This window comes from Silurus aristotelis (genome assembly GCF_946808225.1).
Source record: "Silurus aristotelis genome assembly, chromosome: 5".
Taxonomy (NCBI): domain Eukaryota; kingdom Metazoa; phylum Chordata; class Actinopteri; order Siluriformes; family Siluridae; genus Silurus; species Silurus aristotelis.
Window position 1 is genome coordinate 4,748,073 of NC_139578.1, and position 26,221 is coordinate 4,774,293.

Consider the following 26,221-nt stretch of genomic DNA (forward strand, 5'->3'; position numbering starts at 1 on the left):
AATAAACTCATAAATGCTGCACATGCTTTATCATAATGAGCAGTCAATATAAATAGACATTCTTATATGTTTTTACTTCATTAAAACACTTTATTCCATTGTATTAAGATGTCATTTTCTCTGAGGTGTTCAACTGTGAAACATAATTAACTACAACAATTTAACATTAATTTCCATTGATTTTAAGAAACATATTCTATTGTAAAGGAAACTGATGAACAGTGTTGGGGGTAACGCGTTACAAGTAACGTGCGTTACGTAATAATATTACTTTTCTGGAGTAACGAGTGAAGTAGCGCGTTACTTTATAAATTTACACACTAATATCTGAGTTACTTTTTTAAAAAAGTAATGCGAGTTACTTTTCAGTTAAATTATTTTGCATAAAAAAATAAATGAATCAAAATGAACGTAGTCACGTAGAATCGCGCACTCATACATGCGAGCCGCGGGAACAGAAGCTGGTCAGAAGCGGAGATGGCAAACCAGAGTATTACATTACTGTGATGGAAGTGTTCTTATTATTTTGAAATAGTCGAGGAAAAGGAGAAAGGAATAATGGTTAAGTGTAGATTATGTGTTGGTGAAAAGCTCTTGTCAACTGCAAAAAATACCACTTAAGAAAAAAAACATCTGCATGCAAAGCACAGCACTACAGATGTGTGCGTGTGTGTGTGTGTGTGTGTGTGTGTGTGTGTGTGTGTATAATGTTGAATATATGGAAATGGAGACAGAAATATAGAAAACTTTTGCCGACTTTCCACCACTACAGATCTATTGACTGCTCAGAATAAAAGTTTTCCGTGGGAGACACATGTACGACGCCATCACAGCGGAGAAAGAGAGCAAATTCACAGCTCATTTGCTCTTTGTGGGAAGATAAACTGCAACGGTCACTGGTAATAGAGCGAACTTTGTAAAAGTGTTCAGAATGTTTCAAGCTGATGATGAAGCAGAGAATGATGTAGACGAGGACGAGGTCATATTTACGGAATTGCACGATGTTTTATGAGTTGACAGCGAAAGGTATGTTCTCCCTCCACATCACAGGTCTGCAGCCCACACATGTCTTTTGCCCTAATATAACTTATTTCTTAATGGCAATTATCTATATTACACCTGTTACACCTGTAAGGCGTGAAAGAGATACAAGTAACGCAAAAGTAATATAACGCGTTACTTTCCATAAAGAGTAATTAAGTAACGTAATTAGTTACTTTTTTGGGGAGTAACTCAAATTTGTAATGCGTTACTTTTAAAAGTAACGTTGCCCAACACTGCTGATGAACTGCATCACATTTCCTAAGATGTTCTCTGTATTAGTGAATTGGGTTATGAGGAAGTATGTAGTTAGTATTTAATCAGATTATTGAGTATTGAAACTGTTTATTCTTAAAGTTTAATGATAAATAGAACTACAGAAAAAGTCACATGGTGCAGACAGGAGACATGTTTTTAACTGATCTTTATTCTAGGGTTGTTTACACTCAAAAACCGAGGATTAAACTCAGGAACCATGAAGAGTGAACAGTTGAATGAGCTGAATCAAGTCTCCATCAGTGAACAGTTGTAAACCTCATCAATGCTGGAAATATAATGAATGGATTTCTAAGCCACTGGCTCATTCATTAGGTATAAACTAAAAATCTATACCTTTAAGATATATATTTATAATCTGTGTATCTCTGTATAGCTATTGGGAGAATGTTTATTATTAAAATTACTGTACAATTAAAATTGAATTGAACTGAATTTGTTTCAAACCAACACACTTTTGAGAAATAATTAATTTTTTTCCTTCAAAAGTTTCTCACACTGAAAACAGAAGATGAAACACTGCACGTGAAGCAGCCAGTTTTAGTCAATTATTTACAAATACAATAAATTGAAACACATTTACACACACATTCACATACTACAGATCATTAGATATGACAATTTCTAATGAGGCATGTTTTTGGACTGGTGAATACGGTGGCCGAGAAGTGCAAAACACATTAACAAATCCGAAAACAAATGAACAAATCCAAAAACAAAACAACAAATCAGAAAACAAATTGACAAATTCAAAAACAAAACAACAAATCCAAAAACACTAACAAATCCGAAAACAAATTAACAAATTAGAAAACACTAACAAATCCAAAAAACACAACGACAAGCCAGACAAACCGGAAAAGGTAGGTATAGTTTGCAAATGGAAACTTACAAATCATTGGACAAGACACCTGTCAGTCAAGATAGACAGGTGAGTGACAGGTATCTCGTCCAATGATCTGTAAGTTTCCATTCACAAACTATACCTACCTTTTCCGGTTTGTCTGACTTATCATTGTGTTTTTTGGATTTGTTAATGTGTTTGGTGCAACGATTCAGACAAACCGGAAAAGGTAGTTATAGTTTGCGAATTTGTTTTCGGATTTGTTAATTTGTTTTCTAATTTGTTAATTTGTTTTCGGATTTGTTGTTTTATTTTTGAATTTTGTTAATTTGTTTTCGGATTTGTTGATTTGTTTTTGGAATTGTTAATTTGTTTTTCGATTTGTTAATTTGTTTTTGAGTTTGTTGATTTGTTTTTGGATTTGGTAATGTGTTTTGCACTTCTCGGCCACCGTAGGTGAAGGAAACCTTTAAAGCACAATAAAAACATCCAACTTCAGCACACACACCGTGGAGGTGAGATTTAAAATCCTGAATCTCAAAGTTGCAAAGCAAACATACCAACCACTAAGCCACTGTCTCCCCCTGTTGGCAGTCTTCAGTATAACAAAACAGTGTCAAGGTTTTTGTACAGTGCAGCTGGATTTCCTGTCACTGTGGGCCTCAGAGCACAGTAGTATAGATCAGAGTCTGATACAGCAGCAGAGGAGATGATCAGATTCACTCTTTTATTATTTTTATCAACTTCAGCATCCAGACGTGGTGGCATGGGGTTAGTTTTAAATCCACTTGGATCGATGTAAAGAAGGAACACAGGTTTAGATGTTGAATATTGTCTGTACCATTGTAGATAGTTTACTGTACCACTAAAATTTTTATAACTGCAGGACAGAGTCACATTTTCTCCTTCATCTACAACTTTATGAGTGGAAAGTGGTTCTATTGGATCTGCAGTGGAGTCACCTGTCATAGAGAAGAGAACACGGTCAATCCAGAAATACAGTCAGACTCACATTCTACTGTTTCTAAACACCACACAGACCAAATAATCACTAATTCAACACTTAATATTTCTGAAATTATGATATTAATGTATAACTCACCTAGCCACAGACACATGAATATAACAGTGAACATGATGAAGGCTCTAAATTCAGTGAAAACTTCTGTACTTTAACCTGTTACCATCCTAAAGGTTCATGAAGCTCCACCCCACAGCATCACATCACAGAGTCACCAATGTTACTGACAGATTGTTGTGTATCTGTCAGTAAACACAAACTGTAAGCAGGAAAATTGTGTAATTATAAAAACTTTCATTATATTTAAATCCTCAGCCATAAGTGTAAATGTCTAGAATTATAATAAAAAATAAAAATTTATTAAATATGGATTTTTTTTCTAATGTGTTGATCCACTGAGTTCAGTTGTTCTTGGTAAAAACGTGAAACAGTATCATCTAAATATGAAACGTGGCTGCAACATGTCTAGAGAATATGAACATGCAGTAGTAATGTGTTTGTTCATGCTGAAGATAAAATCTATTTTAAAGTAGTGTAAAGTAGAATTCAGAAATTTAAAGAAGTGGGATGTGAGAAGTGTTTTAGTACTTGGAACATACTAAGATGATATACTCCGCCATCTTGAGGTGAAAGATTGAGAAACACACCAAGTTTTTGTTTTGTTGTTGTACTCAGGACAATCACTATTCCCCAGATTGCATTGAAAAAAGGCTGCAGAGAAAAGAGGGGTAAAACTTTAATGTTGAGCTTCTGCTGCTTCCCTCCAGTTCAGATATGAAATGTAAAGCTTTCTATCTAATCTAACTGACCAGTTATCCATCTAAGCAGTTCAGGGTTTGGATTCAAACCCATGATCTTCAGGCCAAAAGCCCATCAACTGATCCACTGACATACCACTACTATAGGCGGGGGTTCAAGCCCCGGTTTTGCTAAGCTGCCACTCTTGGGACCTTGAGCAATGCTCTTAACCCTCTGTGCTCCAGGGGCGCCGTATCATGGCTGACCCTGCACTCTGACCCCAGCTTCTGAACAAGCTGGGATATGCGAAGAACGAATTTCACTGTGCTGTAATGTATATGTGACAAATAAAGGCTATTCTATAGCACTAATTCAGAGGACATATCTGATCATATAGTTTTAATTATATTATATTCTTATGTTATATTAAGTTGTGTGTTGAATCCGAAAAAAAAAAGTCCGAACAGCAAATTGCAGTTTAATAAATGAACACATGAACCAAAAAATTGATGGACTGAAACAGTTACTACCTTTCATTTAAAATGCTGCACATCAATAATACACCTGATGCAATGTCTTGGTTTATGTCAGAGAAAATGAGAAAATGTTGATTTAACTGTAATGTAAATGGAATTTAATGTGACTGATGTGTTTTTGGCATCTTCAATCCCTTTGTTTGTTTTCTTTCTATTTCATTCAGCTGCATCTGTTACCACAAATGTTTCATGTGTCTGTGGTTTACTGATAACAAGTAGGTAAAATCAATATCTATGATGAGTTCTTGTACAGGCTTTCACTGACTCTGTATTACTGTGCTACATCTCTAAGAGCGCAGTGATAGAGAGCAGAATCTGAGAGCTTTAGACCTCTGATAGTAAGTTCAGTAGAGTCTCTGGTTGTTTCTGCCTTTAATCTATGATCAGCAGGAGAGCTACCATCAGATCTTGACCTTGCGCCTTTATACAGTAAAAACTCTGGTACACTGTTAGCATTTTGTTTATACCAGTAAAGCCAAATGTATTCACTGTTTGTCTCATATGAACATTTCAAAATAACAGTGTCTGTTTCCTTCCCATTGACATATTCATGTGTTGGTGCAATTGTATCTGCTAAAATTCCTGCTGTAAAGAAGAAAGTAAAACAAATTTTGATTAAGTTAATAATCACTATATAGTAATTTTGTAAGCACACTCAAACATTTTCTTAAGAAATAAATAGCCTAATGCTTTAAATATAAATATTAATGAGTACACTGAATCAACTTAAGAATATGAATGACCTGTAACTACAGTGAGAATCAGTGGTGTGTATCTCACTATGTACAGTAAGTTGTAGAGTTGAGTCATTTCTGAACACAGCTCTGTGAGGATTCTGTATAATAGTGATGTATGTGCTGAACTTTACAAATGAGGGATCACATCTGTAGAAGTCCACACCCAGGAAGAGCCTCTGTTTTACACATGTTTATTCCACTTTTAATAATCAGCCCACTGCATCAGACTTCATCTCACCTAACTAGCCATGAAACATTACCTACAGGCATGAAGAGGATAGTTGATCTTTATTATTGATGCTCTAAATATTAGGGTCTGGAAATTAAGAGAAAATGAGAGAATTCACAAATTAATTGAAGTATATACAGTAAATGAGGTGGTGGTGAATTTTAGAAAGACTGTCTGCAGGAAGAAGTTGTTACAGACTCTGGCAGTGGTTGCCCAGATGTTGTGATACTGTTTGCTATAGTGGTCGAGTAAAGATTTTGGTAAAAGGATGGAAGTGGACTGCTAGGAATTTTGGGGTTTAAAATGTATAATGTTTAATAAGGATCCTCATAGAACAGTTCTTCTACTTCTTCTTTCGGCTGCTCCCATTAGGGGTCGCCACAGCGGATCATCCGTCTCCATACCACCCTGTCCTCTACATCTGCCTCTTTCACACCAACTACCTGCATGTCTTCCCTCACCACATCCAAGAACCTCCTCCTTGGCCTTCCTCTTTTCCTCCTACCTGGTGGCTCCATCCTCAGCATTCTTCTACCAATATAATTCATGTACCTCCTCTGCACATGTCCAAACCATCTCAATCTCGCCTCCCTCACCTTGTCCCCAAAACATCCTACATGCGCTGTCCCTCTAATCAACTCATTTCTAATCTTGTCCATCCTCGTCACTCCCAACGAAAACCTTAACATCTTCAGCTCTGCCACCTCCAGCTCCACCTCCTGTCTTCTACTCAATGCCACTATCTCTAATCCATACAACATCGCAGGTCTCACCACAGTCCTATAAACTTTCCCTTTCATTCTTGCAGATACCCTACTATCACAAATCACTCCTGTCACTCTTCTCCACCCACTCCACCCTGTCTGCACTTTTTTCTTTACTTTTCTAACACAGTCTCCATTACTTTGCACTGTTGACCCCAGGTACCTGAACTCCTCCACCTTTTCCACCTCTTCTCCCTGCAACCGCATCACTCCACTGCCCTCCCTCTTATTCACACACATGTATTCTGTCTTACTCCTACTGACTTTCATTCCCCTACTCTCCAGTGCATATCTCCACCTCTCCAGGCTCTTCTCAACCTGCTCCCTACTCTCACCACAAATCACAATATCATCCGCAAACATCATAGTCCAGGGAGACTCCTGTCTGACCTCGTCCGTCAACCTGTCCATCACCACTGCAAACAGGAAAGGGCTCAGGGCCGATCCTTGATGCAGTCCAACCTTCACCCTGAACCAGTCTGTCGTACCTACTGCACACTACACTGCCATCACACTGTCCTCATACATGTCCTGCACCACCCTCACATACTTCTCTGACACACATGACTTCCTCATACAATACCACAACTCCTTTATGCTTAAAGATCGGTACCAGCACACTTCTTCTCCATTCCTCTAAGAGTAATCAGGGCAGGAGTGAGGATAATATTAGTGCAGTGTGTATGATAGAAGAACAGCTGTAGTTTATATCACAGAGGTTTTATTGTGAAAATGAGGATTCATCATCAGAGAATGTGAGCAGGGTTGTGTGGAGCTTTAGTACTTTTCCCACAATAAGATAAGTGACTGCGCCATCTTGTGTTCACCAAGAAGAAAAACCTTAACGCAATAATAAATAGTTTCTCCCACATGGAGGTCATACACACATTGCTAACGTATTCAAACACAGGCGCATTTCAAAATCAGAAATCCATGTAATAGGTGCAGCTTAAAACCACAGTCTAATATTGATAATATTTCCTTAAACTCACCACAAATGCAACAATGTGATGAAAGTGTGACATTCACAGTAAAAATAAATCACACTTCAGCCCTGAACACAATTCTAGCTCTGATTTCTCAGTCAGCATTACATGATAGGCAGCTCTCAGGTATGTTTTCATGAGAAAGATGGATTTGAGGATTAAGTGCACTTCAGCAGGTTAACGGAGGTGTGTGTGTGCTGAAGGTATTGTCAGTTTGTGTAAAGTTCTGTGTTTTCACCCCCTGTCTGTGTGGGTTTCTAAAAAACATAACTATAGAAAATTTGCTGGGATAAATTTAAGTGTGAATGAGAGTGTGAAAGGGTTTGTGCATGAAGTTCTGCAAAGGAATGATATCTCATTCAGGGTGAACCTGAATGCACAGAAATGACCCGTGTAGATAATTTAATAAAGAATTAATGCATGTACCAACAATATATTATTTTTATAAACATGAGAGAGAATCCTTAAAGAGGGTATTTAAACTTCTCAAAATATTTGTCAGAACTTCCTTCAATATACTTTAACAAAACTGTGTCAGTGTTTTAGTACAGTGCAGCTGGATTTCCTGATAGTCTTCCTGACAGTGTTCGGGGTTTAGATACACTCTCCCCGTTTAAGTGTAGATTAAAAACATATCGTTTTAGCAAAGCCTACACATAACACACATCACACACATCACATCACAACCTTGTGCTCCAGAATATATGATTACATGCACATTATCAACTTGTGCTGTTAATATCATGAACAGCAGCTACGCTAATTCCTCTCCACTGCTTCTCTTTCTCTCCCCATCCCGAGGCATCCTGAGGTTTGGACAGCTCCAGTCACGTCCCACCTCGTGAAGATTATGGACCTATGGATGATCATGGAGAAGTAGATGCCGAGTGTTTAAAGGCCCTGGCATGGAGAAGCTGATGCTGGATCTATGATGATCACAAATTGTTCTGTATTGTTGAAAGATTTATGACCAAACTCTTGATGTCACCCATATGAGGATGGGTTCCCCTTTGAGTCTGGTTCCTCTCAAGGTTTCTTCCTCATATCATCTAAGGGAGTTTTTCCTTGCCACTGTCGCCACGGCTTGCTCATCAGGGACAAACGCACACCATTCACCTTCACTGTTGTTTTCTGTAAAGCTGCTTTGAGACAATGTCTGTTGTGAAAAGCGCTGTACAAATAAACTTGACTTGACTTGACTTGACTTGAGAATCAGTGGTGTGTATCTCACTATGTACAGTAAGGTGTAGAGTTGAGTCATTTCTGAACACAGCTCTGTGAGGATTCTGTATAATAGTGCTGTATGTGCTGAACTTTACACATGAGGGAACACGTCTCTAGAAGACCACACCCAGGAAGTGCTGCTGTTGTAATATGTATTTATACAGATCATCACTTCACAGCATCTGTGACAGTGAACTGAGTCTCCAATACACTGCATCTGACTTCACCTCTAACACATATCTTTTAGTATTAGAGACCTGTGTTGTGTCTCAAGATTAAAAATCAGTCATAAAAAGGTCTCAGACACATTGAGTGTTTGGTTGTTTTGGATCATTTCACTATTATAAATACACTAATTATACCTATCAGGCATAGCATTATGATCACCTGCCTAATATTTGTTCCCAGCGGAACATTGCCCAAAGCATCACACCACCCTCCAGCTTCCTATAGTGCATCCTGGTGCCATGTGTTCCCCAGGGAAAGCTATTGCACACACACCCAGCCATCCACATAATGTAAAAGAAAATGTGATTCATCAGACCAGGCCACTTTCTTCCCATGCTCCGTGATCCAGTTCTGATGCTCACATGCCCATTGTTGACACTTTCTGAGCTGAACAGAAGTCAGCATGGGCATCCTCATTGGTCTGTCGCTACACAGTGATATACGCAACAAAACTGTGATGCACTGGTTTTCTGACTCCTTTATATCAAAACCAGCATTAACGTCTTCAGCAATTTGAGCTACAGTACTTCATCTGTTGGATCGGATCACATGGGCCAGCCTTCGTTCTCCACGTGCATTAAATAGCTGTTCCTTCCTTGGACAAATTTTGATAGCTACTGACCACTGCAGAACAGGAACACCCCACAAGAGCTGCAGTTTTGGAGATGCTCTAACTCAGATGTCTAGCCATTACAATTTAGTCCTTGTCAGACTCGTTCAAATCTTTATGCTTGCCCATTTTTCCTGCTTCTAACAAATCAACTTTGAAGACCAAATTTTCACGTGCTGCCTAATAAATGCCACCCAATAACAGAATGAAGAAGAGATACTTAGTGTTATTCATTTCACCGGTTAGTGGTCATAATGGTATGCCTGAACAGTGAATATTTCTTAAATTAAATGTAACTTAAATAATTTACAGGTGCAGGTTAGTTTGGAAAATGATTCAGTATTCACATGATTTTGATCTTCAAAATTTCACTGTTCATTTCCTGATTTGTAAATCAACATCATTGTACCTTTAGTTTGAACCCACCTACAAATCGAAATGTAGAAATTTTGTAAATGTCTAGAGTTTGCTGTTTGTTTAGGTGAATCCTGCTAAATTGATTTTTTAAACAATAAATTTAGTTCAATTCAGTTTTATTTGTACAGCGCAATAAACAATGAACATTGTCCCAAAGCAGCTTCACAGAGACAAAAGGGTTATGAAGTTTGATATAACTTTATCTATAACAAGTAAGTCAGTGTCAAGGAGAAAACTCCCTGAGATGGTATGAGGAAGAAAACTTGAGAGGAAACAGACTCAAAAGGAACCCATCCTCATCTGTTTGGCTCTGAATTATCATATATTATAGTTCCATCATTGTTGAGGTGTGAAGTTCAGTTGATGGCCACTTAAATGCAGACTGTTCATGCAAACTGTGGTCCTAAGACATTGTAGCAGACTGTTGACATTAATTACAGTCTAAACCAAGTCCAAATCCTTATAGTTCATGAGTTTTCAGTGAATTCGTGGATATTTAAGCTGTAACAATTAAAAGCTCTGAATGTTATAAATGTGCTTAGTTTGAATTATGGGTTTCTGCTGTGAACACTGCATTTGTTCTTAAAAAGGTAAACCAACATGAACTCAGAAAGCCGTCTATTGTTGGAGTCATTTAGAAGTGGAGAGAAGAGGACAATTATTAAAGCCATTGTAAAAGGTTTGAGCATTTTCAGTATAACAATGTCTTAAAAAAGTAATAACAACTAGACATTGAAAAGTTCGGGCAAAGATCACATCAGCAGATGATGACAGAAAAACTGAAAGCTGTCAAGAAAAAAAATCAACAGTGGAAACATGAGATTATTTGTTCAGTAATGGTTTGTGTAGTTTCATGGTTTAGGCTTGTATCTCTGCTTTAGGCTTATCTCTGCTAAAACTGTGAGTTTTTGTACAGAGCAACTGGATTTCCTGTCACTGTGGGCTGCAGAGCGCAGTAGTATAGATCAGAGTCTGATACAGCAGCAGAGGAGATGATCAGATCCACTTGATCTCCATTAATAGTAGCAGACATTCTTGGGGGTTTGTTCTGACTTAGATCTCCACTTTGTGTAATATAAAGAAGGAAGTCAGGTCTAGATTTTGGATGTTGTATGTACCAGTGCAGGTAGGTGTATGTAGAGCTGGTAGTTTTGTACTTGCAGGACAGAACAACATCATCACCTTCATCTACAACCTTATGATTGAAAAGTGTCTCTATTGAATCTGCCATGGAGTCACCTGTCATAGAGAAGAGAACATAATGTTTTCTTGGAATAATTAAACCAGATTTACACGATTTTATATATTCATACATTCTCTCATCACTACACATTAATTAATAACGACTTTAACACATTACTGCAATGACAAAAAGTCAGTGTATAACTCACCCAGTGAAAGCCACAGACACATGGATATAACAGTGAACATGATGATGGTGTTTGCTGAATGAAAATATTCTTTCTGTACTCTAATATGTTAATATCATTCAGGCTCATGAAGCTCCACCCCACAGCATCACATGATGGTGTCACCAGTGTGACTGTCAGACTGCTGAGTTACTGATGCATCCAGACTTTACATTCAGACTCACATAGAGAATCTGTCCTGAGTACATTTAAAGAAGGAACAAATAATAATAATAATTTAAAAAAATCTTACTTTAATGTGTTTTAATTAAATGGTTTCTATACATTATTATTCCATTAATGTTGGTTGTCATTTAAACATGAACATTGTGTACACAAGTAAAGTTAGAAGTGTTTAGGGTTAAACCTCCATTACAACAGAATCTCATCCCATTTCATTTACTGCACCATCATGTGCTTTTCCATGCAGGAGACAAACAATATTACAGAGAATATTAAGAAATTCATGATTAAAGTCATCAGCATCTCTGGAGGATGTGAACAGGGTTGCATGAAGCTCTAGTATGTGGCCTACAATAAGATAACTGACAGCGCCATCTTGTGTTTCCTCTGGAGAAAGACTGTAACACTCTTAAGATTACTAATAAATATTAACACATAACTATCTTATTAACTTTCCACATACAGGTGTGTGGTCAAACTACAATAATTATACATTTATTTAGCATTTTTAATATAAGAATTTAAGTCTTTTGCAGTCATAACTGCATGAAGTCTGGGATCCAAAGGCATCACCAGACCCTCGGTTTTCTCACTGTTTTTACTGTAGATTTCTTTAGTTTAATTTAGCAAATTTCTTAATCAAGAAGTACTCCTTCCCTGCAAACACATGCCAGTAGGTGGACTATAGGAACTCTAAATTTTTACAGGTCTGAATTACTGTATGTGGTTCCTTAAAATGAATTAATGAATGGATGAATAGATACATTTTAACCATAAAGGATTGATATCTGTTTTTAATACTGCTCTTGTATAATAAAAAAAAAAAATACCAGTTTTAGTAAACAGTGTACATCAGTTAATTTGTATTATAGTATTTACTATATAAACAGGAATTCAGTAAATTATGATTAAAGAGCTGCAAATGACTGAAATTTAGAGAAATTTAGAAGTTTATTTGTTTTCAGTGTAATAAAAGTGTGTAGAAGTTTTTGTACAGAGCAGCTGGATTTCCTGTCACTGTGGGCACCAGAGCACAGTAGTATAGATCAGAGTCTGATACAGCAGCAGAGGAGATGATTAGATCCACTTTATCTCCACGAATTTTAGCATCCATTCGTGCTGGTTTTTCAGAAGCTAGAGTTCCACTTTGCAAAATAATAAGAAGGAACTCAGGTTTAGATTTTGGATGTTGTCTGTACCAGTGCAGGTAGCTGTTGGTTGCACTTGTTTTGTATCTGCAGGACAGAGTAACATTTTCACCTTCATCTACATGTTTATGAGTGAAAAGTGGCTCTATTGAATCTGCCATGGAGTCACCTGTCATAGAGAAGAGAACATAATGCTTTTAGCCTTAACACAATCAAGTTCAAACTACATGCATCAGGCCATAATAAAAAATTAAATCTAGGGTTAGGGTTAGGGTTAGGGTTATTAAATCAGCATTTAACATAATTAAATAAATCTATGTATAACTCACCTACAGAAATCCACAGGCACATGAATATAACAGTGAACATGATGAATGGTTTTAGCTGAATGAAGATATTCTGTGCTCTAACCAGTTAACATGATTAGAGTTCATGAAGCTCCTCCCTACAGCATCACATGACAGAGTCACCAATGTTACTGACAGACTGTTGATTCTTACTGAAACAACACTGGTTTTACATTCAGCATCACATGGGGAATCTGTCCACATTTTAATCAAAGTCTTTATTAAATGCTGCATATTAAAATCAAAGCCTTCATTATTACCAGCATATTCTAAACTGTATTATCATCATTTACCACTGATTTTAATGAAATCTTTAAAATAATGGATTGTTACCCAACCTGATGTCAGAACTGATGTGACTACACCTCATCTTTTTCTTATGAAGTGCTAAAAAATTAAACTTGATTGAGGGCTGTGGGCCAAAATGATTATTAAATTTAAAGTTGCCATGATTCCCCTTCATTTATCAATTCATTATATTTGGATATTAAATAATAAATAAATAGAAAACAGCTAATGTAGTTTTATTTTCTGCACTTTCTAGTTCAATGAATCACAGCACAATGCAAACATAGACACAATTCCATTAACAGTACTATAGAGTTTAAAACAACGAATCAAGCTATAAACAATAAAGCCATATGACTGCAATATCAGTGACCTCTAATGAGAGACATGAAGCTGGTCCTTATTATTCAAAAGTTTTGACTGAAAGTTTGCTCACAGAAGAAGATACTGCAATTTCTTTGCAGCTTAAAAATTTAAACAAAAAAGTGATGGTAACTTAGTTATGAATCTATGTGGCAATGGCATCCTCCTTCCTCTTTTTTATCCTGTTATCATATATGAGACATGATGGGCCAAATCAAAGGTCAATAGGGACCAACTTTAGCCTGCGGACCCTAGTTTGGGCATCTCTGCTCTACACTAAAAGATATAATAAAATGAGTAAACTATTGCATGTTTTAATTGCTTTGAATTCCTTTCGTATTCATTTTATTTTGTAGTTTTTCTCATGTCCTCCAGATTCTCCTTTTCTTTTCCCCTCCATGCCAGTTGATGGATTGATCACTTCAGATAAATCCTAAGTGTGAATGATAAATCTATCAAATCACGATGCTCCAGTTAAATAAAATTCATCAAAAATTACAGTGTTCCATAAAGTTCTAGGACACATTACTGATTCAGGCTACTTGAAAGATTAGTCTCAGCTTCATCTCCTGCTGAATTTCATGTGCTTAATTAAGGCACAATATATTTGTGAATTCCTCAATAACACCTGTGTAGGAAACACTGCTGAACTAATACAAGTTTATTTTTTCCAAATATATTGTTAATGAGGAAAATAAAAGAAAGTTTAAGTTTTACAAATAAAATACATCAGCAAATTACCCTAATGATTGTTGATCTTCAAAAAGAAGCTGAAATTATAGACAGGAGTTTGAGCATGCAGAGGTAAACATGTAAACAGCTCCATCTAGTGAGAAAAGCATGAATCTGCTGCAGTCATGTGTAGTGCTTTTTGTACAGTGGAGTTGGGTTTCCTGTCACTGTGGGCGTCAGAGCGCAGTAGTACAGTGCAGAGTCTGATACAGCAGCAGAGGAGATGTGCAGATCCACTTTCTTATTAGTTTTGTCAAGTTTTATGGACAATCGTCGATTTGGTGGTTGAGCTTCTGTGACATGTTCACTTGTTTCATCAATCAGCAGCAGAAACTCTGGTCTTGATCCAGGTTTTTGTTGATACCAGTGAAGACTGTAAACTGATCCAGTATATGTACAGGACAGTGTGATGTTGCTGCCTTCAGTTACAGATAAAGTGGTTTCTTCTGGTTTAATGCTGTAATCAGCAGCTTCTACTATAAAATAAATAACAATAATATCATGCAAATTTTTTTAATAATAAATTCAAGTGGAATCTGTTTTGTTTATTAAAAATGAATAATTTCATCTGTAATATAAAACTTACCAATATCAGCAATAGTGAAGAAAAGTAAGAAGAGGAGTAACATTGTGATCCTGAGTGTTTAGTTCAGACCTTCAGCTTTAGAAATAAATATCAGGGTTGTGTATGTGAGATTGTCCCTGATGTCTCCACATGTAGCTCCGCCCACTCATATTTATTCATATTCATCACAACTCTGCTTCATCTCATACTGTAAAAGCGGCCTGACAGATTATTGTGTTACAGGATTCATTCATTTTGTTTATTCAGTCAGCTTCAGTAATAAAATTCATTAATAGTAAAAGGCCATGAATTAATACAAGTGACTTCATAAATATTTGGACACTGACTCAATTTGTATAATTTCCCCTCTGTACACCACCACAGTGGATTTGAATAATAAGGAAACAATAATGATGATACTGAACTGTAGACTTTCAGTTTAATTAAAGGAGTTTGATATAATATTACATTTACAAAGATTTTTTTTGTGCAGTCCCTTTCACAGCCTCAAAACAAATTATACAAACTAATATAATTATAAACATATGGATTATTTAAATATTTAAATGTAAAACCTTCGCAGTAAATGACTGAAATCTGGAACCCATGGACATCACCAAATACTGAGTTTCCTCCCTTGAGATTCTTTACTGCAGCTGCCTTCAGTTCTGTTCATTTGTGGGTCTTCTGCCTTCAGATTTGTCTTCAGGCAATAAAAAGCTGCTCACTTCCAGCAAAGTTACATTCATTTTTATACACATGCACATGAATGAAGGAAGGCAGAAAAAAGTATTACAATTAATCAGAAAGAAAACTGAACAGATTTCTTTCTGAATTTTTTTATTTTATTTCCTCATGGAAAGAGTAAATCTACTGTATATTTGTGAATGTAATGTGATTGATGTGTATTTGGCATCTTTAATTCCTCTTTATTCTTCTTTTCTAATTCATACACCTGCATCTGTTACCACAAATGTTTCTTGTGTCTGTGTTTTACTGATAAGAAGCAGGTAAAATAAATATATTTGATGGGTTTTTGTACAGTCTTTCACTGACTCTGTATTACTGTGCTACGTCTCTAAGAGCGCAGTGATAGAGAGCAGAATCTGAGAGCTTTAGACCTCTGATAGTAAGTTCAGTAGAGTCTCTGGTTGTTTCGGACTCTAATCGACGATCATTAGACGCGCTCCTTTCAGAACTTTCTGACCTTGCACCTTTATACAGTAAAAACTGCGATTCACTGTTAGGATATTGTTTGTACCAGTAAAGCCGGATGTATTGATTATTTGTCTCATATGAACATTTCAAAGTAACATTTTCTGATTCCTTCCGATTTGCATCTTCATCTGTTGGCCCAATTTTATCTGCAAAACTGCCTGCTGTAAAGAATAAAATAATAAAGGAGTAGTTTAAGTATCTTAAGTAATTTTTAAGCACAATGAAACATTGTCTTAAGAAAATAATAGACTAAAGCTAAAAAATGTACACTGAATTTACAGATGAATATGAAGTACCTGTAGCTACAGTGAGAATCAGTGGTGTGTATCTCACTATGTACAGTAAGGTGTAGAGTTGAGTCATTTCTGAACACAGCTCTGTGAGGATTCTGTATAATAGTGCTGTATGTGCTGAACTTTACACATGAGGGAACACGTCTCTAGAAGGCCACACCCAGGAAGTGCTGCTGTAAAATTATTTTTCTATTTGAAATTTAAATATGATACTCATTAAAGCAATGAATTTTTTTTTTATGAAAGTTTTTTATGTGAAAATGTATTTTTCTTCTTATGATTTGAGGGCATTTATTTCATTATTGCTAAATAAGGATCATAACATAGAGAAAGAATTGCTTTGTGGAGAATATAGAATAAAAACTAAAAAGTTGTTAATATGAAACATTGACAAGAAATCCATAAACTTAAGGAAAACAATGACATTTCAGGAAGGATAAAAGCAAGCTGAGAAAAGATTAGAACATCCAGACAACACTAATTAGGTAAAACAGGAAACAGATGTGGGTGATAAGTGTAGAATGTGACTTGAAACATGGAGGTGCAATGATTGATTGGAAATGTAGTCTAGTATAGGGCAAAATCCTGAAAAGGAGAAGTGGAGGAGTTTGGAGGTGCGCAGGTGAAATGCTGGTATTATGACTGGTAAAGGGAGACACTTATGAGCTGATATGATTGAGAGGAGAAAGGTAGATATGTTGTGTGTTCAGGAGACCAAGTGGAAAGGAAGTAAGGCCAGGGACATTTGAAGGCAGTTTAAACTGTTCTACCATGATGTGGATGGGAAGAAAAATGGTGTAGGGGTGATCCTGAAGGAAGTGGAGGTGAAGAGAGTTTCTGATAGGGTGATGAACGTGAAGCTGGAAGTAGATAAGGTCATGATAAATGTCATCAGTGCCTTTTCAACACAAGTGGTCTTGAGATGAATAAAAATTAGATGAAGTGGTTGAGAGTGAACCTAGGAGTGAAAAAATGGCGATTGGCGCAGACTTTAATTGTAAATTTTGCTAAAAGAATGAAGCATAAAAAAATTAAGATTTTAAGGTGATGTATAAGTGTGGAGGAAGGTGCACACAGGTGGACTTTATTCTATATAGGAGATGAAACCTGAAAGACATTGGAGACTGTTGTCAGGGGACAGTGTAGCTAGAAAGCATCGGTTGCTGGTTTGTAGAATGGTGTTGGAGGGGAAGAAGAAGTGAGGACTGAAAAAAGAATAAGATGGTGGAACCTGAAGGAGGAAGACTGTAGTGTGAGTTTCAGGGAAGAGATCAGGGGCTCGGTGGTGGTGAAGTGGTGCTGGATGATGGGGCAAGTACTGCAGAAATGATAAGAGAGACAGCTACAAAGGTACTTGGTGTGACAAAGATGTGGTGGTGGAATGAGGAAGTGCAGAAGAGTATAAGAAGAAAGAGGTTGGCAAAACAGAATTGGGATTGGCAGAGAGAGATGAGAAAAGTAGGCAGGAGTACAAGGAGATGTAAAGAGGGATGTGGTGAAAGCCAAAGAAAAGGTATATGAGGAGCTTTATAAGAAGTTGGACACTAAGGAAGGAGAAAAATATTTAAACAGATTGGCCAGGCAGAGGAACCAAGCTGGGAGGATGTGCTGCAAGTTCCAATAAAGGATGGAGATGAAATGTGTTGACTAGTGAGGAGAGTGTGTTGAGAAGATGGAGGGAGAATTTTCAGCTGATAAATGAGGAAAATAAGAGAGAGAGAAGGATGGATGATGTTGAGTTGGTAAGCAGGAAGTGGAGGGGATTACTAAGGAGGAAGTAAAAGAAGATATTAAGAGGATGAAGAGTGGAAAGTTGGTTGGACCAGATAACATACCAGTAGAAGCATGGAGATGCTTAGAAGAGATGGAAGTGGAGTTTTTAACCAGATTGTTCAACAAAATTTTGGATGGTGAGAGAATGCCTGAGGAATGGAGAATGAGTGTGCTGATACCAATTTTTAAGATTAAGGGAGATGTGCAGAATTGCAGTGACTACAGGGGAATAAAGTTGATTAGTCACACCATGAAGTTAAGAGAAGAAAGAGTAGTAGCAATACAATGATACAAAACAAGCCAAACATTCGGAACAAGTTTAGCAGTTGGAGAGTGAGTTTATCCTCAAGATGCCGATGTCAGCTGCTTGCTCTTTAAGTTCAAATGATAATCTATTGCTGGGTCAATGTTGCCCAAGTTGATGTGAAATACTATAGCAGTCCTGTCTTTGAACAACCATTAAAACCAAATAAAATGCCTTCAAAATCCCAACTCTGCAATTTTAATTATTATTGATCTTGATATAGAGAATATATATAGTTAGATTTTTATCTGTAAGTTCTGATTACCCAGATGAATTGATTAAACAGTGTGACTTAATTCACCTCTCAATACCACCACTATCACGTCACAATTATAGACACCATCAATACTATACAAAAACACAATACAGTGGAACCCGGTTATGTCGATGTCCTAGGGGGTTGCCAAAAAGCATCGAGGTAACCGATGATCGAGATAAACGAAAATCAAAATGGCGGCAATATACTAACGTGCTTGAAATTTCTTTATGTACATGATGTGCGTTAATAAATGAGAATGTGCATGCACGTGTTTTTAAAGGTTTTTTTTACACAACAGCGTTGCTGCGATTTGTTTGATGAAGGCATGCTATAAAAATACATACAGTACATGTTTATCTGTCAGGAATCCACCTGCCACGCCCCCTTCGGCCCCCTTCAGAATGTCAGGTGCTGTCTCGGCCGCTTGTTATCGCTCATGCGTTTCCCGGTACGTGTCTTCCAACCGGCACTCTCTCAACGGCTGCTCTTTTCTTCCCAAAGCCGCGCCGCGCCCCTACTAACACTACGAACACTAGCACTAACTAACAGCAGAGATTCACCAGTATACAATACAACACCTGTAACAGCTGTAAGCCTTGATTTTTCCGCCACTTCCGCGAGTTCTTCTGCGGCTGCACCGAGATAACCGACGTTAAATGGCAAATTTTTCCCCCCTTGTGCTCGAGATATCAGGTTTCGGCGACATAAAAAAAGTCAACATAACCGATAAAAAATGTGAGAATTTGGCGGTTCCACTTCAAAAACGTCGACTTAATAGGGTTGTCGAGGTAACCGAGGGCGAGATAACCGGGTTCCACTGTATAACAATGCATGCCATTACAGAGAGAGAGGCATTTTTCATATTGAGGGTGAATACCATTTTACTAAAGCAAGCTCCACACCTCTTCACTACAACCGCAACTGTGCCACCTACATCATCTGGAGCAGCTCAGATTAAAAACTTTCTAATAACATGACAAAAACTTTTGAAAATTAATACAATACAACCTACTCACCAGAGATGCATACTCATAATTTGCACCACTCCTCAGTGGTACCGCTCATGGTGTCTTGCTTTTCTTGAAAATTTATTTTTAAGTATTTCCGAGCCCAAATAAATTTCTCTTCCTCCGTAGGCATAAAAAAGACTAACTTGGATGTATTAATGTGTGCAGAGCACTACAGACATGTTTTGCCAGTCGAACTTGGCTGTAACAGTTTCGCTCTGACCAACCAATCAGAGGACGGAAAAATGCTGATGTTATTCTGTATTCTGTATCCTGTGAGGTAAATTTGAAATCTGATTGGTTTAAGAAATAGATTTATTACCAATAGAGACTAAGGTAAAAAGGCCAGCAGTACTGATTGTGAAGGCCCTGGGCAGATTAGATTCACATGGCAGCACATAGAGGCTGAAATCTGATTGGACAAAAAATCTAACATCCACATACACATACTGGAAACAGTGCAGCCAAGAAAAACACTACTAAATGAAAAGAATAAACTGTTGGGAATAAATTAATACAATTTAATGAAACAGATATTAGAATTTAGGTTGTAAATGAAGGTCATTGCTTCTGATAGTGTTTAGGCCAGCAGACAGCCCACCACTGAGCTAAAGTCAGCTGACGTTGTTGCTCTTTTTAGGGAGTGGTTTGTATATTTAAAAGGCTTATTGTTTAACTCATAATAAACAGCCTAAAAATCCTACTATTTGCTTTCCAGAATCAATATCCAATCTTACCATGGTACAATAACATAGTAACCACAACCACATCTGCTGAGACTGACCACCAGAACACCAACTGTTCTGCCCAATTCAGAGAAGCATCTGTAAGAAAAAAGAGATGTGTTACTGTATTTGTTGAGGGAAAATAAATGAGTTGAGGAAGGAAAAGGGTAAAGCTTCACGTCATTAATAGTTCACAAGAAGAGTTGAATATGGCCAGTAAATCTACAGATTCCATTATAGCCAAAGAAGCAACTCCACCTGACTCTACCTGAACAATGAACTGGATATTTAAATAAATATAATGTGCAGGTCCTGCTTCTGTATAGTAAAAGAGAAAAGATGCATTCAAACTGCGTTTCCTCCTTATCAATAGAGGTTACATTTCTCTCCTTGTAAGAATGGAGAATTAGTCCAAAAACACGTTGTAAGATTTCCAGGTTGTTTATCTTGACGTAAACAGTAAATCCTAAACATACACAAGTCACTCCCTTGGTATTGACACTACAACATAGACAAATAATCAAACATTAAGAGCTACACTCCGTCCATTAGTACAGAATCTCTAAACAATCTCCTGAATCCAGCACAGCTTCAGTACCGTATTAAAGTAAGTGTTGTTCAGAGGGTCCACCCTTTAGTTCCACACACTAGACAATGAACTCTAATGCCTTCCATTAATTCCTAAAATTCTACACCATGTTGTTTTGATGTGTGTCCATGTGTATAAAACGTCAGGTATGGCAGTATGCAGTCATCCAGCAAACAGTGAAGGAGCATCCAGATCATCTGTACACACTGAATCATCATGGAGTCCAGAGCTTCTCTCTCCATTATAGCCCTGATTCTTGGCTTCTCACAAGCGCTCTATCTTACCCAACCTGACGGGGAGGACATGACAACTAGGATTCTCACCATCAACAAAGGTCTGATAACTTGCTGATCTCAACCACACTTGACCAGCATCATTACTGCTATGTAAATTTGGGAATAGACCTGCTCTAAGATGTTTTTTTATGATTTCTTTTGATTAAATGTTGTGTGCATCAGTGACAGAAATTCAGGTGGCCAAAGATTTATTGGCAAGAACTGTATTTGATTCTAAATCATCAGCAGGTTATCCCTTTCTGTTTCTCTGTATGAAGGATCCAGTAAACTGCTGCTGGAGGGAGACATACTCGCAAAAAGAAGTAGGAACGCTCTGGTCTGCCTATACAACAACTGTTTTTGGAAAAAGTCTTCAAATGGCTTGGTGAAGGTTCCTTACACATTGAGCTCAGATTTCTGTAAGTAATATATCGTTTAATTTACATTACTCAGGTACATCACATCTTTACTTATTTCTTATTAATGCATTGGCCAATTTCTTCACAGCTTTTTCTGATACAACTGTAATTGCCAATGCCATGGTGAGTTTCCACAACAAAACCTGCATTCGTTTTGTTCCCAGAACACGTGAAACTGACTACATCAGGATCGAGAGCAATGATGGGTGAGCTCCATTAACTTGTTTAACATTCCCTATACATGCTTGTTATGACTTAAACGTTCTTTATACTTTATAAATTATTTTCTTGTATGTTGACATTAGTGTCAGTCAGTTCATTACATCCGCTCTCTTTCCTCTCAGCTGCTACTCTTACGTGGGCAAAACAGGCGGTTCTCAGGTCGTCTCTCTCAGCAGGTTCAGCTGTGTTTACCACGGCGTCGTCGAGCACGAGTTGAACCATGCACTCGGTTTCTACCACGAGCACGTTAGAAGTGACCGTGATAAATATGTCACCATCAACTGGGAAAACATTGACCCAGCAACAACATCTAATTTTGATTTGATGAACACCAATAACCTCAACACGACGTACGACTACTCCTCTGTGATGCACTATGGAAACACAGCTTTCTCCATGAATGGTCTGGACACCATCACCCCTATTCCTAATCCTTCTGTGATGATTGGACAGAGACAAGAGCTTTCCAGTATCGACATTAAGAGGATCAACATTCTCTACAAGTGCTGAACGTGTCCAGAATGTTTGCCTTGATTTAAATTTAGAATCGTATTGCAGTTAACATACAGCACACTGTGATGACATCACTCGCTGTGGTAACCAAGTATGTAATGATGCAATAAAATGGCTACAATCATGTTTGGCTTACTATGTACTTTAATTTCTTAAATCTAAACAACATAAATCTGTTTCCCACACTCATAAATCTACAACAATTATTGTCAAATCGTCAATGTCTGAAACTGAATATCATTTGTGTTCAGTAAATGTATTGAATATCATTTGGTTTTACAGGAACTTAGAGGTGTCTAATTACATATAACATAATAAATAATCACAGTAGTTTTGCTCATGACTACATAAGAATAATAATCATGAAATGTATCAGTCAGGATTTACACTGCATCAAAGCACAGAGACGGCGCTGGTTAAAGTGGTAAATAAACTGGTATTGGTCTCTGATCAGGGCTGTGCCTCATTAATGATGTTGTTCGATATTAATGAAGCATTTGAGACCTTGATAGAATACAACCCCGACTCCAAACAATTTGCGACACTGTGTAAAATGTAAATACAAACAGAATGCACTAATTTACAAATCTTATAAAGCCATATTTTATTCACCAAAAAACAGTGGGAAAAGTGGGAAACTGTACCATGAAGACTTATTTGATCAAATCGATTCTGCAACACTTTTTATTTATTATATTGTTTTTTTTTAACCCCTAAAAATACAGAAGACAAAAAAAAAAAAAAAAAGGAAGGAGTTTAAAATACTCCTATTGCTCCTTCATCTAAATGAGTCATTTGAGAATCGACTCCTTGCATTCGGCAGGTCACCAAAGTCTACGGTGGGTTTTGTACAAGTGATGTCTTTATTTTTGGTTTCTTTTTATTGTATTTCAGTTTGTGATCCAAATTCTATTATATTGACATTTATTTCTAACCCTAATTATTTACCCTGAAAAATAGCCATTACATAAAGTCAACTCCCGCCTCTGGCACACCGCCAGACTCCACACTGGGATCTACTAATAATCAATAAACAGCTTCTCTTTGTGTCTTTTGATAAATCCAATCATCTCTATACTGTACAGTGCATCCAGAAAGTATTCACAGCACTTCAAAAATAGATTAAAATATTATTATAATTTTTTTTTTTTCAAACAATACCCCATAATGACCACATAAAAGAAATTTGTTTGAAATCTTTGCAAATTTATAAGTATTAGGGAAAAATCAGTATTGGATGCCCGTGATCTTCTCACCCTCAGGTGGCACTGCCTTAAAACAGACATGATAATGTAATGGAAATAACTGCATGGACACAGAAACCCCTCCAGCAATGATTGTTAGTGAACACAGTTCACTGCATCATGCACAAATGCAGGTTCAATTCTATAATGCAAAGAAGAAACCAGATGTGAACTTGATCCAGAAACACTGCCATCTTCTCAGAGCCAAAGCTCATTTAAAATTCACTTAGGTAAAGTGGAAAACTGTTCTGTGGAAAATTTAAATTCATTTTGGAAACCATAAATGCCGTGTCCTTCAGTCTAAAGAGGAGAGGGACCATCCAGGTTTTTGACGATTTGAAGGTACATTAATACCTATGGAATAGGCAGCTTTCACATCTTTAAAGACACCATCAGTGCTGAAAGGTATAAACTGATTTTAAAGCAATAAATCCTTCCACCTAGATGGCGTCTTATTCAGGGAAGACCTTGCATATTTAGCAAGACTATGCTAAATCCACATTCTGCATCTATTACAACAGCATGGCTTTGTAGTAGAAGCTAAAATGGTACACTTCCTTCAATTTCAACATTTGAACATGTTTTCTATGTTTGATTGTGAATTATTTGTGAAATGTGAGATTTGTAAATTATTGCATTCTGTTTTTATTTACATTTAATATTTTCAAAATTTTTTGGGGGGAAATTGGCTTATTGATTAAGAATACCAATTTAAAATGAATGCATTCATCGTTACAGTTTTTTTCACCAATGAACTAACTAGGTCGGTGTTGAGGAAAATTTCCCAGAGACTATATGAAGAAGTAACTTTGCCAATAAGCCAGTCGCACAGACACTTCCAGGGTTGCCACTTCCGCTTCTGGATTGGCGCCATCTTGCCTTCGGGAGTGCCGGAATGGAGGCCGTCTTTCTTCAATATAAATTGACACCCTGACAGAACATGGCTCACTTCTCTGGAGAACCCAGACTCTGCCTTCTGACTGCAGTCTGTTTTTTTGTCTCCAACCATCCTCCTTTTAAACAAAGCAGGAAAATGTGGCCTTTGTCATCTCCCTGCTATCCGGACGGCCCCTGTGCTGGGCTACCGCAGAATGAGAAACTGCTTCCCACTTCTCCTCCTTCGCCACCTTCTCCGGGGAATTTCACAAGGTATTCGGTTTATCTACTACTTGGCAGGATGCCGCCTGCTCGCTGTTGTCTTCTTCACAGGGCAACCGGTTGATGGCTGAGTACGCTGCAAACTTTTGCATCGATGCTTCTGACAGCGGGTGGGATTGCACCACCTTATACCCTTGCCCTGGCATTGACATGGGAAAGCTACTCGGAGCGCGTTGCCCGCTGCCCGGAGCACTATTCACATTTTTTTGCCGCCCTGCCACAGTACACCCCCCCATACAACACATAACCCAGTGTTCTCCTCGCTGCCACAGCTCATGGAGATTGCCCTTCGGCACCTACTGAGAAATAAAGATTCCATTCTCTGGGGCTCAGTCTCTACTACTGTGGTGAGGCCGGGCACATGTCACCGTCGTGTCCAGCAAAAGGATGGGCTCATGGTTAAAAGCGAAATTCATGGACCAGAACCTTGTTCCGAGCCGAGCAACCCCACCGGCAACTCTCCAGGTCTGGGCGCTGAATGGACATCCCCTAGACAAGGCCACATGTCAAAGCAAGCCCCTTCAGGTGACCATCAGTGAGTGACTCTGGGAGTGAATTACCTTTCCGTTGTTCGCGTCATCTCACGCCCACATAATGCTTGGCTTCCCCTGGCTTTGCAAGCACAACCCCCACTTGGACTTGTCCAGATCCACTCTTTTATTATTTTTATCAACTTCAACATCCAGACGTGGTGGAATTTAATCACTTTTAAGCCCAGTTGCATCATCAATATAAAGAAGGAAAATAGGTTTGAATTTTGGATGTTGTCTGTACCAGTGCAGGTAGCTGCTTGTAGTACTGGTTGTTTTGTATTTGCAGGACAAAGTAACATTATCACCTTCATCTACAGCTTTATGAGTGAAAAGCTGCTCTATTGGATCTGCCATGGAGTCACCTGTCATAAAGAGAACATAATTTTTTACTTTTAGATAATCAAACCAAAATTATATAAGTATGACTCACACACACTGATAAATCTTTGTTAATGTTTCTGAGTGAAAGAAAGTCAGTGTATAACTCACGTAGTGAAAGCCACAGACACATGAATGGAACAGTGAACATGATGAATAGTTTTAGCTAAATGAAAATATTTCGAGTTCTTTCTGTACTCTAATATGTTTGATTGCATAAAGGTTCATTAAGCTCCACCCCTAAGCATTACATGACAGAGTCACTAATGTTACTGACAGAGCAAACACAAAGTGCAGACAGGGGTAATTATGCAAATACAATAATTTTAGTCTATTAAAATATAAACTAATAATTATACTTCTAAATAGTTAGTGTCTCCAAATGTGGGGCTTCAGCTATAACAGATATATCTGAAGTGGACAGTTGTGTAGTTTTATCAGAATGGTGTGTCTATAAATGAGTTGAGCTACTAAGAGTAATCAGGGCAGGAGTGAGGATAATATTAGTGCAGTGTGTATGATAGAAGAACAGCTGTAGTTTATATCACAGAGGTTTTATTGTGAAAATGAGGATTCATCATCAGAGAATGTGAGCAGGGTTGTGTGGAGGTCTAGTACTTTTCCC

The 26,221-nt window shown here is 37.6% G+C and overlaps 1 protein-coding gene and 1 long non-coding RNA gene across 2 annotated transcripts in view; both read left to right on the top strand.

The window, feature by feature from the left end:
- The first annotated feature begins 214 nt into the window (after window positions 1–214).
- LOC310726405 overlaps window positions 215–26,221 on the top strand; it is an 82,006-nt gene continuing 55,999 nt past the window's right edge. Inside the window, exons 1-2 of the long non-coding RNA XR_014533739.1 lie at window positions 215–700; window positions 731–1,050. This is a non-coding gene — a long non-coding RNA (uncharacterized lncRNA). The remainder of the gene's footprint in view (window positions 701–730; window positions 1,051–26,221) is intronic.
- Window positions 21,158–22,390, top strand: LOC310726595 (hatching enzyme 1.2-like; the record flags this gene model as incomplete). The annotated part of the gene is made up of 4 exons (XM_083542348.1): window positions 21,158–21,188; window positions 21,408–21,548; window positions 21,637–21,754; window positions 21,893–22,390. The coding sequence occupies 4 exons, from the start codon at window positions 21,158–21,160 to the stop codon at window positions 22,278–22,280; spliced, it is 678 nt and encodes a 225-aa protein (XP_083398474.1). The 3' UTR covers window positions 22,281–22,390.